Source organism: Mesoplodon densirostris, chromosome 19, assembly GCF_025265405.1.
Source record: "Mesoplodon densirostris isolate mMesDen1 chromosome 19, mMesDen1 primary haplotype, whole genome shotgun sequence".
Lineage (NCBI taxonomy): Eukaryota > Metazoa > Chordata > Mammalia > Artiodactyla > Ziphiidae > Mesoplodon > Mesoplodon densirostris.
Window position 1 is genome coordinate 5367388 of NC_082679.1, and position 13549 is coordinate 5380936.

A 13549-nucleotide genomic window follows, 5' to 3' on the forward strand; every position below is an offset into this window, starting at 1 on the left:
GTTTGTGTTTCCTTGTCTGGATGATCTGTCTGGATGATCTGTCCATTGGTGTAAGTGGGGTGTTAAAGTCCCCCACTATTGTGTTACTGTTGATTTCCCCTTTGTGGCTGTTAGCATTTGCCTTATGTATTGAGGTGCTCTTATATTGGGTGCATAAATATTTACAATTGTATGTTTCCTTGGATTGATCCCTTGATCATTATGTAGTGTCCTTATCTCTTGTAACAGTCTTTATTTTAAAGTCTATTTTATCTGATATCAGTATTGTTACTCCAGCTTTCTTTTGATTCCCAGTTGTATGGAACATCTTTTTCCATCCCCTCACTTTCAGTCTGTATGTGTCCCTAGGTCTGAAGTGGGTCTTTTGTAGACAGCATATATACAGGTTTTGTTTTTGTATCCATTCAGCCAGTCTGTCTTTTGGTTGGAGCATTTAACCCATTCACATTTAGGGTAATTATTGATATGTATGTTCCTATTACCATTTTCTTAATTGTTTTGGGTTTGTTTTTGTAGGTCTTTTTCTTCTTTTGTGTTTTCTGCTTAGAGAAGTTCCTTTAGCATTTGCTATAGAGCTGGTTTGGTGGTGCTGAATTCTCTTAGCCTTAGCTTATCTGTAAAGCTTTTGATTTCTCCGTTAAATCTGAATGAGATCCTTGCTGAGTAGGATAATCTTGGTTGTAGGTCTTTCCCTTTCATCACTTTAAATATATCCTGCCACTCCCTTCTGGCCTGCAGTTTCTGCTGAAAGATCATCTGATAATCTTATGGGGATTCCCTTGTATGTTATTTGTTGCTTTTCCCTTGTTGCTTTTAATATTTTTTCTTTGTTTTTAATTTTTGTTACTTTGATTAATATGTGTTTTGGCGTGTTTATCCTTTGGTTTATTCTGTATGGGACTCTCTGCACTTCCTGGACTTGATTGGCGATCTCCTTTCCCATGTTTAGGGAAGTTTTCGCCTATAATCTCTTCAAATATTTTCTCAGACCCCTCCTCTTGCTCTTTTTCTCCCGAGACACCTATAATTCGAATGTTGGTGTGTTTAATATTGTCCCAGAGATTTCTGAGACTGTCCTCAATTCTTTTCATTCTTTTCTTTATTCTGTTCCGTGGCAGTGAATTCCATCATTCTGTCTTCCAGGTCACTTATCTGTTCTTCTGCCTCAGTTATTCTGCTGTTGATTCCTTCTAGAGTATTTTTAATTTCAGTTGTTGTGTTGCTCATCACTGTTGGTTTGTTCTTTAGTTCTTCTGTTTCCTTGTTAAACATTTCTTGTGTTTTATTCTATTTCTGAGATTTTATTTTTTTATATAAACTTATTTATATTTGTTAGTTTTGGCTGTGTTGTGTCTTTGTTGCTGTGCCCAGGCTTTTCTCTAGTTGCAGTGAGTGGGGCTGCTCTTCGTTGTGGTGCATGGGCTTCTCACTCTGGTGGCTTCTCTTGTTGCAGAGCACGGGCTCTAGAGTGCGTGGGCTTCAATAGATGCGGCTCATGGCCTCAGTAGTTGTGGCGCGTGGGCTCTAGAGCACAGGCTCAGTAGTTGTGGCGCGTGGGCTCAGTTGCTCTGTGGCATGTGGGATCCTCCGGGACCAGGCCTCGAACCCATGTCCCCTGCATTGACAGGCGGACTCCCAACCACTTGTGCCACCAGGGACACCCTGTTGCTGAGATTTTATATCATCTTTACTATCATTACTCTGAATTCTTTTTCAGGTAGACTGCCTCTTTCCTCTTCATTTGTTTGGTCTTGTGGGGTTTTACCTTGCTCCTTCATCTGCAGCATATTTCTCTGTCTTCTCATTTTGTTTAATTTACTGTGTTTGGGGTCTCCTGTCCGCAGGCTGCAGGGTCGTAGTTCCTCTTACTTCTGGTGTCTTCCCGCAGTGGGTGAGGTTGGTCCAGTGGCTTGTGTAGGCTTCCTGGTGGGGGGGACTGGTGCCTCCGTTCTGGTGGGTGCAGCTGGATCTTGTCCCTCTGATGGGTAGGGCCACATCTGGTGGCTCTTTTTGTGGTGTTTCTGAGCTTAGTATGACTTTCGGCAGCCTGTGTGCTAATGGGTGGGGTTGTGTTTCTGTCTTGCTAGTTGTTTGGCATGAGGCGTCCAGCACTGGAGCTTGCTTGCCATTGGGTGGAGCCAGGTCTTGGTGTTGAGATGGAGACCTGTGGAAGAGCTTTTGCCAATTATATTCCCTGAGGCTGAGAGTTCTCTGGTCGTCCAACATCCTGGACTAGGCTGTCCCACCTCAGAGGCTCAGGCCCGACCCCTGTCCGGAGCACCAGGACCCTGCAAGCTGCACAGTGTGGAAGAAAAGGAAAAAAAAAAAGAAAGAAAGAAAACAGACACACACAAAGAAACACACAAACGAAAACAAACAAAAAAGAAAACAAAGAAAACCCCAAGACAAATGTTAAAAACAAACCAAACAAAAACAAAGAACCATACACACACACATACACACACACACAAAAGAGAGAGAGAGAACAAAAAAGAAGAGAGCAACCAAACAAATAAACGAACCCCAAAATGAAAACCAACACTAAAAACTAAACTACCAAAACAAAAAACTAAAAACAAATCAGAAGCAGAAATCGAACTCTCGGTCGGTCCCTGCACCTGCTGTGGGCACTGGGGGGCCAGCTTATGCTCTGACCTGACCCAACTCCTACGAGTACTTGCCCCCAAAGTCCACGGCCTCAACTGTGGGAACACTCGTTGTCTCTTCAGACACTGCACAGATGGGGGGTTTATCGAGCCGATTGAGGGATTTAATCTGCTCCCGTGGCTGCATGGAGAACTTCCCCTTCTCTTCCGTGGTCGCACTGGCCCACGAGTTCAGCTTTAGTTGTGGCTCTGCCTCTGCACTGGGGCCACCCTCAGGAGTCTCTTCCCCACGCCGGCAGGAGGGAACCAAAGCAGTGGCTGACGAGGGCTTACTTGCTCACCCGGGTCAGGTACGGGGAGGGACACCGCATTCACAGTTAGGATGTGTGGGCAGTGCCTTTGGTGGTGGAGACCAGTGGGAATTTGCAACAGCCTGAGGTGTGCCGTTCGCTCTCCCCAGGAAGTTGGCCTCAGGTCGCTGTACCGTTGGCAGCGGCAGGCTGCACTGGCTCCCGGGAAGGTGTGGGCAGGGACCCGAGCTTTGCTCACGGGACTGGTGGCGGCAGTAGCCGTCACGCCCACCTCTGGGGTCCAAGTAGCAGGCACTGCTCTCACCCGGCCCTAGAGCGTGTGTAGGCTGTGCCCTGCTGTCTGTGGGCGCGTGGAGAAAGGAGCTCCTAGGGCGGGTGTGCCCCTCTCCTCGTGCGCCCTGCAGCAATGGTCCCTTGTCTATCTGGCAGGCCCAGGTTTCTTTCCGGACTCCCTCAGGCTGTCTTCTCACAGCTAACCCCCAATCCTCTCTCCCTGGGGTCTGACCTCTGAAGCCAGAGCCTCAGAACCCAGCCCCCACTCGCCCCAGCAGGCAGGCAAGCATCTCAGGCTGGGGAGTGCTGGTTGACACCAGTCCTCTGTGCGGGATTTTCTCTGCTTTGCTCTCCGCACCCATGTTGCTGCGTTCTCCTCTGAGTCTCCAAAGCTCTCCCTTGTCTCTGCCAGTGAGGGTGCTTCCTAGTGTGCAGAAACATTTCCTCCTTCACAGTGCCCTTGCAGAGGCGTCAGTCCTGTCCTGATTCCTTTGTCTATTTTTTTTTCTTCCTTTTTTCTTTTGCCCTACCCAGTTACATGGAGATTTTCTTGCCTTTTTTGGAAGTCTGAGGTCTTCTGCCAGTGTTCAGTAGGTGTTCTGTAGGAGTTGTTCCACATGTAGATGTGTTTTTGATGTATCTGTGGGGAAGAAGGTGATCTCCACATCTTATTCCTCTGCTATTTTCCGAGACTTCTCTATCAGTGCTCTTTATCTTTTCAAAGAACCAGGTTTTAGTTTCATAGATCTTTTTTTGTTTTTGTTCTCTATTTCATTTATTTCTGCTCTGATCTTTATATCTTTCTTTGGGGTTTTGTTCTTTTTCTAGTTCCTTTAGGCATAAAGTTAGGTTGTTTATTTGAGATTGTTTATTTGAGATTGTTCTTGAATCCTAAGTTTAGCTTGTTTTGCTATAAACTTCATTCTTAGAACTGTTTTTACTGTGTCCGATAGGTTTTGGGTCATACTGTTTTTATTTTCATTTGTCTCTAGGGTTTTGTTTTTTTTTTAATTTCCTCTTTGATTTCTTCAGTGATCCACTGGTTGTGTAGTAGCATATTCTTTAGCTTCCACATCTTTGTGTTTTTTGCAGATATTATTTTTTTGGTTTTGTGGGGTTTTTTTTTTTTTAGTTGATTTCTAGCCTAATAGCATTGTGGTTGGAAAAGATGCTTGATATGATTCCAGTTTTCTTACATTTACCAAGGATTGCTTTGTGACCCAGCATGTAGTCTGTCTTGTAGAATGACCCATATGCACTTGAAAAGAATGTGTATTCTGCTGCTTTCAGGTGGAATGCTCTATATCAATTAAGTCCATCTGCTCTAATGTGTCATTTAAGGCCTGTGTTTCCTGATGGATTTTCTGTCTGGATGATCTGCCCATTGATATAAGTGGGTGTTAAAGTCCCCCACTATTACTGTGTTGCTGTCCATTTCTCCTTTTATGTCTGTTAACATTTGCCTTATATATTGAGGTGCTCCTTAGCTGGGGTGGATATATATTTGGAATTGTTAGGTCCTCTTTATAGATTGATCCTGTGATCATTTTCTTGTGGTCGCCTTTGTCTCTTTTAACAGTCTTTTTTCTTTTTCAAGTCTATTTTGTCTGATATAAGTGTTGCTTCTCAATCTTCCTTTTTATTTACGTTTGCATGGAATACTTTTTACCATCCCTTCACTTTCAGTCTGTATATGTCTCTGCATCTGAAGTGAGTCTCCTGAAGGCAGCGTATGTACAGGTCCTATGTTTGTATCCATTCATCCAGTCTGTATCTTTTGGCTGCAGCATTTAGTTCATTTACATTTAAGATAATTATTGACATGTATGTTTCTATTGCCATTTCGTTAATTGTTTTGGATTTGTTTTTGTAGGTCTTTTTGTCCCCCTTTCTTTTGTTCTCTTTTCTTGTGGTTTGATGAGTATCATTAGTGTTATGGTTGGATTTCTTTTTCTTTTTTGTATGTATTAGAGATTTTTGTTTCTCATTTACCATGAGGTTTTTGTATACTAGTACGTATATTTATGTGCTTGTTTTAAGTTGCTAATCTCAAATGCATTTTAGATACCCTGCATTTGTACTCTCCTCTCCACATGATTACTGTTTTTGGTATTATATTTTACATCCAGTTGTTTTGTATATCCCTTAACTGCTCATTGTGGATACAGATGGTTTTACTACTTTTGTTTTTTAACCTACCTACTAGCTTTGTGTGTGGATGATTTTCTACCTTTATTGTATGTTTGCCTTTACCAGTGAGCTTTTCCATTTTGTGATTTTCTTGTTTGTAGTCAAGAGAGTCTTGTGGTCTTTTCCCACTAGAGAAGTTCCTTTAGCATTTGTTGTAAATTTGGTTTGGTGGTGTTGAATTCTTTTAGCTTTTTCTTGTCTATAAATCTTTTGATTTCTCCATCGATCTGAAGGAGAACTTTGCTGGGTTGACTACTCTTGGTTGCAGGTTTTTCTCTTTGATCACTTTAAGTATATTGTACCAGTGCCTTCTGGCTTGCAGTTTCTGACGAAAAATCATGTGATAGCCTTATGGGAGTTCTCTTGTATGTTTTTTATTGCTTCCCTTGTTGCTTGTAATTTTCTCTCTTTACCTTTAATTTTTGTTGTTTTAATCAGAATGTGCCTTGGTGTTTCCTTTCCCAGGTTAGAGAAGTTTTCAGCTAATATCTCTTCAAATATTTTCTCAGCCCTTTCTCTCTTCTTCTGGGAACCCTGTATTGCGAATATTAGCATACTTGCTCTTGTCCCAGAGGTGTCTTAAACTGGTCTCATTTCTTTTTATTCTTTTCTTTTTTTCCCTTTGGTGGCAGTGATTTCCCCTACTCTGTTTTCCAGCTCACTGGTCCATTATTCTGCCTCATTTCGTCTATTATTAATTCCTCGTATTTTTCATTTCAGTTATTTTATTCTTCAATTCTGTTTCATTGTTATTTAGAAATTCTAAGTCTTTGTTAAAAACTTATCATTTCTCACATTGTGCATCCATTCTCCTACCAAATTCTTTGGTCATCTTTACGATTATTACTCTGAACTCCTTCTTGAATAGTTTGCCTGTCTCCATGACACTTGGTTCTTCTTCTGGGCTTCTGTCTTGTTCCTTTGTCTGAAACATATTCCTCTGTCACCTCATTTTGTCTAAATTGCATTTGTATTTTATGTATGTGGTAGGTTAGTTACATTTCTCAACCTTGGAGAAGTGGCCCTCTGTAGGAGACATCCTATGCATTCAGGCAGTGCACTCCCCTTTCGTCACCTATGGACCAGGGGCTGTCTGGTCCCCAGGTAGTATGTGGCCTGCGTTTGCAGACTTGGTCTATAGGCTGCAGAGACTATAGTTTTCTTGCTTCTAGTGTCTGCCCCCTGGTGAGTGAAGCTGGTCTAGAGGCTTGTGCAGACTTCCCTGTGGGAGGGGCAGGTGCCTGCTCACTGGTGGGTGTTGCTGGGTCTTTGCCTCTGGTGGGTAGGGCCCTCTGGTGTCTAGGGGCATGGGAAGTAGCTGGGGGCTCAAGAAGTCTTTAGACAGCCTGTCTGCTAATGGGTGGGACTGTGCCCCTGCCCGTTGTGTTGTTTGGTCTGGGGGGGCGGTCACAGCACTGGAGCCTGCAGGGTTTTGGATGGGGCCGGGTATTGGTGCCCAGACGTCAGCCTCCAGGAGAGCTCATGCAGATGAATGCTCCCTGATGCGTCCACCACCAGTGTCCATGTCTTCTGACCACGCTACACTTGCCTCCTGCCTCCCCTGGAGATCCTCTAAGGCCAGCAGGGAGCTCTGGTCCATGCTCCTATGATATTACTGCTTTGGCCCTTTGTCCCAGTGCATGTGAGTTCTTTTGTGCGCCCTTTAAGAGTGAAGTCTCCATTTCCCCCAGTCCTGTGGAGCTGCAGTCAAGTCCCGCTGGCCTTCTAAGCCAGATGCTCTGAGGACTCTGCTTCCTGGGCTGGACCCCTGGGTGGCGCTGCCTCACGTGGAGCTCAGAACTCTCGCTTCTATGGGAGACCCTCTGTACTATAATTGTTCTCCAGTCGGTGGGCTGCCCACCCAGGGGGCGTGCGATGTGATTATATGGCCAATCGCCCCTTCATCTATCCAGTCGTGGTTCCTTCATTAGCTGTTGAAGATCTTTTCTGGTAGGTTCTAGTTCAGCGGTTGCTCTTCAGTCAGTTGTGATTTTGGTGTGCTTGTGAAAGGAGGGGGAACTTAGGGTCCTCCTCTGCCATCTTACCCGCTATCCCACAAGAGGTTTTTTTTGGAAGTCTCTGTTCTATTCCAGCAGTCTGTCTGTATGCCAGTACCACACTGTTTTGATTAGTGTATCTGTGGAATAAGTTTTTGTTTGTTTGTTTGTTTGTTTTTTGCGGTACGCGGGCCTCTCACTGTTATGGCCTCTCCCGTTGCGGAGCACAGGTTCCGGACGCTTAGGCTCAGCGGCCATGGCTCACGGGCCTAATCGCTCCGCGGCATGTGGGATCTTCCCGGACCGGGGCACGAACCCGTGTCCCCTGCATCGGCAGGCGGACTCTCAACCACTGCGCCACCAGGGAAGCCCCTGGAATAAGTTTTGAAATAAAGAAGTGTGATACAACAAGTTTGTTCTTTTCAACATTGTTTTTGCTATTTGCTTTCTCCTGAGCCTCCGTATGAATCACAGGATGGATTTATCTCTTTCTTCAGGAGAACACTACTGGGATTTCACTAGGGAATGATTTGAATATAATGATCACTTTGGGTAGTATTGACATCATGACAGTATTGACTTCCAATCTATGAGTTTGGGATGTCTTTGCATTTATTTTTGTCTTTTCTAAAATTTTCAGCAGTCTTTAGTTTGCAATATATATATATCTTTACCTTCTTGTATAACGTTGCATCTAACTTTTTTTTTTTTTGACTGTCTTGTAACTGGAATATTTTCTCATTTTCTTTTTTGGTTGTTCATTTTTAATGTTTATGAACCTAACTGAATTTTGCATGTTGATTTTATAGCTTCTCATTTTTTAGAGCTCTGAAAATTTTAGCAGGTTTTTTCTGCAGAATATTCATGGTTTTCTACATATTAGATCATGTCAGTTGTATACAGAGATGATTTCACTCCCTTTTGCTATTGGGATATCTGTTACCCAATTTTCTGCCTCTGTGTTCTTCCTGGGACTTCCAGTAATATGCTTTTAGAAATATTGCGAGCAGGTATCCTTGTCTTGTTCCTGATCTTAAAGGAAAAGCTGTCATTCTTTCACCATGGAGTATGATGAGAGCTCTGTGTAACTGCTCTATTGCAGGATATTTTTCAGCATCGTCTTCTACCTTTTCCTAATAAAGAACATACGTCACACATGATGTTGAATCCAAATTCATATGCCCATTCCTCATTGGAGTTAGAAGCAGAGAAATGTGTATTAGTTGAGGAGGTGCCAGCCAGAAACTTGGGAGACCTGGCCTTGTCTCACATCCATCTTCCTGGCTGGCCAGGGTGTAAGATTTTTTTTTTTTAATTAATTAATTTATTTATTTTTGCTGTGTTGGGTCTTAGTTTCTGTGTGAGGGCTTTCTCTAGTTGTGGCAAGCGGGGACCACTCTTCATCGCGGTGCGCGGGCCTCTCACTATCGCGGCCTCTCTTGTTGCGGAGCACAGGCTCCAGACGCGCAGGCTCAGTAGTTGTGGCTCATGGGCCTAGTTGCTCCGTGGCATGTGGGATCCTCCCAGACCAGGGCTCGAACCTGTGTCCCCTGCATTAGCAGGCAGACTCTCAACCACTGCGCCACCAGGGAAGCCCCAGGGTGTAAGATTTTTAAAGGGTAAGGGAGAGAGGGGAGGGGAGGGGAGTGTCTGTAATCCCAGCTTTCCTATAAGATCTCAGCTGCAGACTTTTGAGAATCGAGTTGTGGCTTCCTTTCTGATTATTCTGTATGTTCCTGCAAAACAGTTCCTAAATCAGAGTCTTGTGATCCCATAACTTCCTTCTAGGAGACAGGAAAAGCAATAGTTCAGGCATTTTATTATTTACTTAGAGCCAAATTTGACTGGTTAAGAATTTCAATTCTCAGTTGACCCTGTGGTGTCATCAATTTTTAAGTCCTCTTGGGGTAACTGGTTGAAGCCACAGTTTGGGTTCATAAATCAAAGTACCAATTTAAGCTACCAATCATGGAAGTGATTAAATTGGACTTGCTTTTCCTTTGTTTCTGTATTCTCTCAATCCCCTAATTAGTAACTGCTTGAATCTGACTTTTTGAACTCAGGAATGGTCTAGGAGACTAAAGCCTTTTTTTTTTTTTTTTTTTTTTTTTTTACAAACAGGAAATGGGAGACTCAGAAAGGCTTTTGTAACCAGGAAGGCCCTGCAGATTCCTGTTCAGTTTCAATCCCCCCTTTTCTTTGGTACTCCTCAATCTTGAGATGAACATGTGTGGAAGAAGAAACAGAATAAAATTTTCGATAGAGAGGTTAATCAGACTTAGCAGGAGAACTCAGATTTAAGGCAACTTAACTTTTGAAAATTATGGTCCCCTATTCTACTGGAGGGTTGATTCAGTTTCTTTGTAACTGCATGTATGTACAGAAGAAACTCATTCGTCTTTAGATGGCTTTTTCCTGGTTTTTCCTTCTGATTTCTGCTAATAAAATTCATGTTCTTTATGATATGACTTCATCTGCATTATATCTTATATAGTTTTCATTTGCATTTTTTTCCAACAGCATTGTGTCTGACCCTAGGCAATAAATATACAAAGTGCTCACTTTTTGTTTCTAGTATTTTGGAGCCATTAAACCAGATAATTAAGGATACTGCATAGGTAGGGATTGTTCTGTTACTGGCCATTAGATAACTGGAGAATATTTTATGTCTTAATTTATAAATGTCATTTGCAGATGATGGTCTTTTAGCATGTATTATGCAATACAACTGACACGTACTACTTGTTAATGTAAAATGCCTTTTCTTTTTGGGTACACATTTCTATAGCAAAGATTTAGAAAAATATATTGTTTCTTAAAAATTGTTTTATCAAATTCTTCATTTTCTCTGTTATATTTGTTTTACAGTTCTAAACAGCCAATTATCTTATTAATTGGATAAGTTTTGTTTTGGATTATTTCCCGGTACAATACATTGTCTTCTTTTCTTTTTCTTTTTTTTTTTTTTTTTTGCGGTACACGGGCCTCTCACTGTTGTGGTCTCTCCCGTTGCGGAGCACAGGCTCCGGACGCGCAGGCTCAACGGCCATGGCTCACGGGCCCAGCCGCTTTGCGGCATGTGGGATCTTCCTGGACTGGGGCACGAACCCGTGTCCCCTGCATCGGCAGGCGGACTCTCAACCACTGTGCCACCAGGGAAGCCCTACATTGTCTATTTTTAAAAATGTATTTATGTACAGTAAGCATGCAGAATACATCAGTAGTATATTTTTCTCCTCAATTATGAGACAGTATGTTTGCTGTTGGTTGGTCTGTTCTTAGAGGTGATAGTAGAAAAATACTCTTTCTTTGAGAGCTGACATAAGTTTGTCCAGTGTGAGTGTTTTTGTCATATGGTGTTTAAAACCAGGCTACCTTAAAGTATATTTGGAATTATGTTATCACGCTTTCTTAAGTAAAGAATTCTATTCCTTTAGTGTGTCCAAAAATTTAAGGTCATGGTTGGGGCATTTCATACTTACCTTTGGTATAAGTATTACATTTGTTGTAATATCATATATTCAACATGAGACATATATCTTTGAATTATTGTGAATGGGATACCTATGGTTCTTTATATCTTGTAGATATCTCCCCTATACATGTGATCAAGCAATTACAACCCCAAATGAACAGTGATAAAGGAGGAGTATTCCAAACACCGATGTTGGGAAGACCTGAAAGCTGTAAAATCAAACATTTTCACCTCTGGGAAATTCAGAAAAATATGTATGACTTTGAGTGTCAGTGGAGAGATGATGAAAGAAATTACAAAGGGATGCCTGTAATCTGCAACAAAAATCTCACTGATGGAAGAGATCAACATGGTAGAGGGGGTGTAGGAATCAAGCCCTGTGGAAATAGGCTTGGATTAAACTTTCAGGATAAACTGCAGATATTTCAGACTGATGGGATAATTTCTGAATGTGATGTAGTTGAGAGGTCTATCAACAATAGTTTCTCATTTTCACCACTTCAGAAAATTCCTCCTAGTGTCCAAACCAATATTTCTAACATATATGGGAATGATTCTGTGCATCCTTCAGTGATGACACAAAACCTTAAAGCACACAGGGAAAGACCTTGCAAATGTAATGAGTGTGGGAAAGCCTTTCTTAAGGGCTCACACCTCATTAAACATCAGACCATCCACACAGGAGAGAAATTACATAAATGTGACATATGTGACAAATTCTTTGGTCGAAGTTCACAGCTTGCACGTCATCGGAAAACTCATCCTGGGGAGAAATGTTACAAATGTAATGAGTGTGGCAAAACCTTTAACAATGGCTCCACCCTTGCCAGACATCAGATAATCCACCCAGGAGCAAACTTATATAAATGTGATGTATGTGGTAAAATCTTTGGTCAAAATTCATATCTTGTACGTCATCGGAATATTCATGCTGGAAAGAGAAGTTACCAGTGTAATGAGTGTGGTAAAACCTTTACTGACAGCTCAAACCTCAGTAGACATCAGAGAATTCATACAGGAAAGAAATTATATAGATGTGATATTTGTGGCAAAGTCTTTAGCCGAAATGCACACCTTGCTGGTCATCGGAGGATTCATACTGGAGAGAAACCTTATAAATGTAATGAGTGTGGGAAGCTCTTTAGTCACCATTCACATTTCATAAGTCATAAGAGATTTCATACTGGAGAGAAACCTTACAAATGCAGTGAGTGTGGCAAGGCCTTTAGTGAGAAGGCAGTCCTTTTAAGTCATCAGAGAATTCATACTGGTGAGAAACCTTACAAATGTGATGAGTGTGGAAAGGTCTTTAGTCAAAAATCACATCTTCGACTTCATTGGAGAATTCATACCGGAGAGAAACCTTTCAAATGTAATGAGTGTGGCAAGTTCTTCAGTCGAAATTCACACCTTACAAGTCATCGGAGAGTACATATAGAGAAACCTTTCAAATGTTTTGAGTGTGGGAAAGCCTTTACTCAGGTCTCAACCCTCGCTACACATCAGAAAACCCATACCTGAGAGGAACTATGTAAGTGTGATATATGTGTGAAGGCCTTCAAAATTCACACCTAACCGTTGTTCAGAGAATTTATACTATGGAGAAATCATACAAATATCAGTGTGGCAAAGCTTTTGTGCATTGAGCCTCACTTACCATCAGAGAATTCATACTAGAGAGAAACCTTACAAATATAGTGAGTGTGGCAAAGCCTTCAGTGTGCTTTCAAGCCAAACTTACCATCAGAGGATCCATACTGGTTAGAGCACTTAAAAATATAATGAAGGGGACTTCCTTGGTGGTCCAGTGGTAAAGAATCTGCCTTACAAGGCAGGGGACATGGGTTCGATCCCTGGTTGGAGAACTAAGATCCCACGTGCCGCGGCACTACTAAGCCTGCGCTCCACAACTACTGAGCTTGCGTGTCTCAACTAGAGCCCATGTGCTCTGGAACCCACACGCCACAACTACAGAGCCCATGCACCCTGGAGCCTGTGCGCTACAACTAGAGAAGAGAAAACCCACACGCCACAACTAGAGAGAAGCCTGTGCACTACAGTGAAAGATCCTGCATGCCTCAACGAGGATCCTGCGTGCTGCAACTAAGACCCAACATACCATAAATAATAAATAAATCTTTTAAAAAAATACAACGAAGGTGGCAGTGCTTTAGGAGGCCCTCACATCTTAGGCTTCATGAGAAAATTCATACTGGATAGAAACCAGATAAATGTATTTAGTATATTCAGGCCTTTAGAAAATGAATTCAATCTAGGAAGATTCCTCACCAGTGCCATGAATGTGAAAAACCTATTCTCACAGCTCACATCTCACCAATATTCAGGTAATCCGCACTTTTCAGAACATTACAAATGTACTAAATTTTGAATGCTTTTAGATTGTGCCTTAAACTCAGTGATCACCAAATACTTCATGTTTTTTTTTTTTTTTTTTTTGCTGTACGCGGGCCTCTCACTGTTGTGGCCTCCCCCATTGCAGAGCACAGGCTCCGGACGCACAGGCCCAGCGGCCATGGCTCACGGGCCCAGCCTCTCCGCGGCATGTGGGATCTTCCCAGACCGGGGCACGAACCCGTATCCCCTGCATCGGCAGGCGGACTCTCAACCACTGCGCCACCAGGGAAGCCCTACTTCATGTTTTAAAATGCAACAAATATGTCAAAAGTTAAACTATTG

General features: G+C 42.5%; 1 protein-coding gene across 5 annotated transcripts in view; it reads left to right on the plus strand.

The window, feature by feature from the left end:
• The window catches only part of LOC132480792 (zinc finger protein 160-like), a 138481-nt gene extending 125191 nt beyond the window's left edge, over positions 1-13290 (plus strand). For 4 of the 5 annotated variants that reach the window (XM_060085247.1, XM_060085246.1, XM_060085248.1 and 1 more), the window contains one exon: positions 10965-13290. In XM_060085247.1, the coding sequence (XP_059941230.1) occupies positions 10965-12373 (1409 nt within the window). In that variant the 3' untranslated portion in view covers positions 12374-13290. Of the gene's footprint in view, positions 1-9498; positions 9811-10964 lie in introns of those variants that run through there. The other variant, XR_009530687.1, reaches the window with a different exon arrangement.
• Positions 13291-13549: the final 259 nt, after the last annotated feature.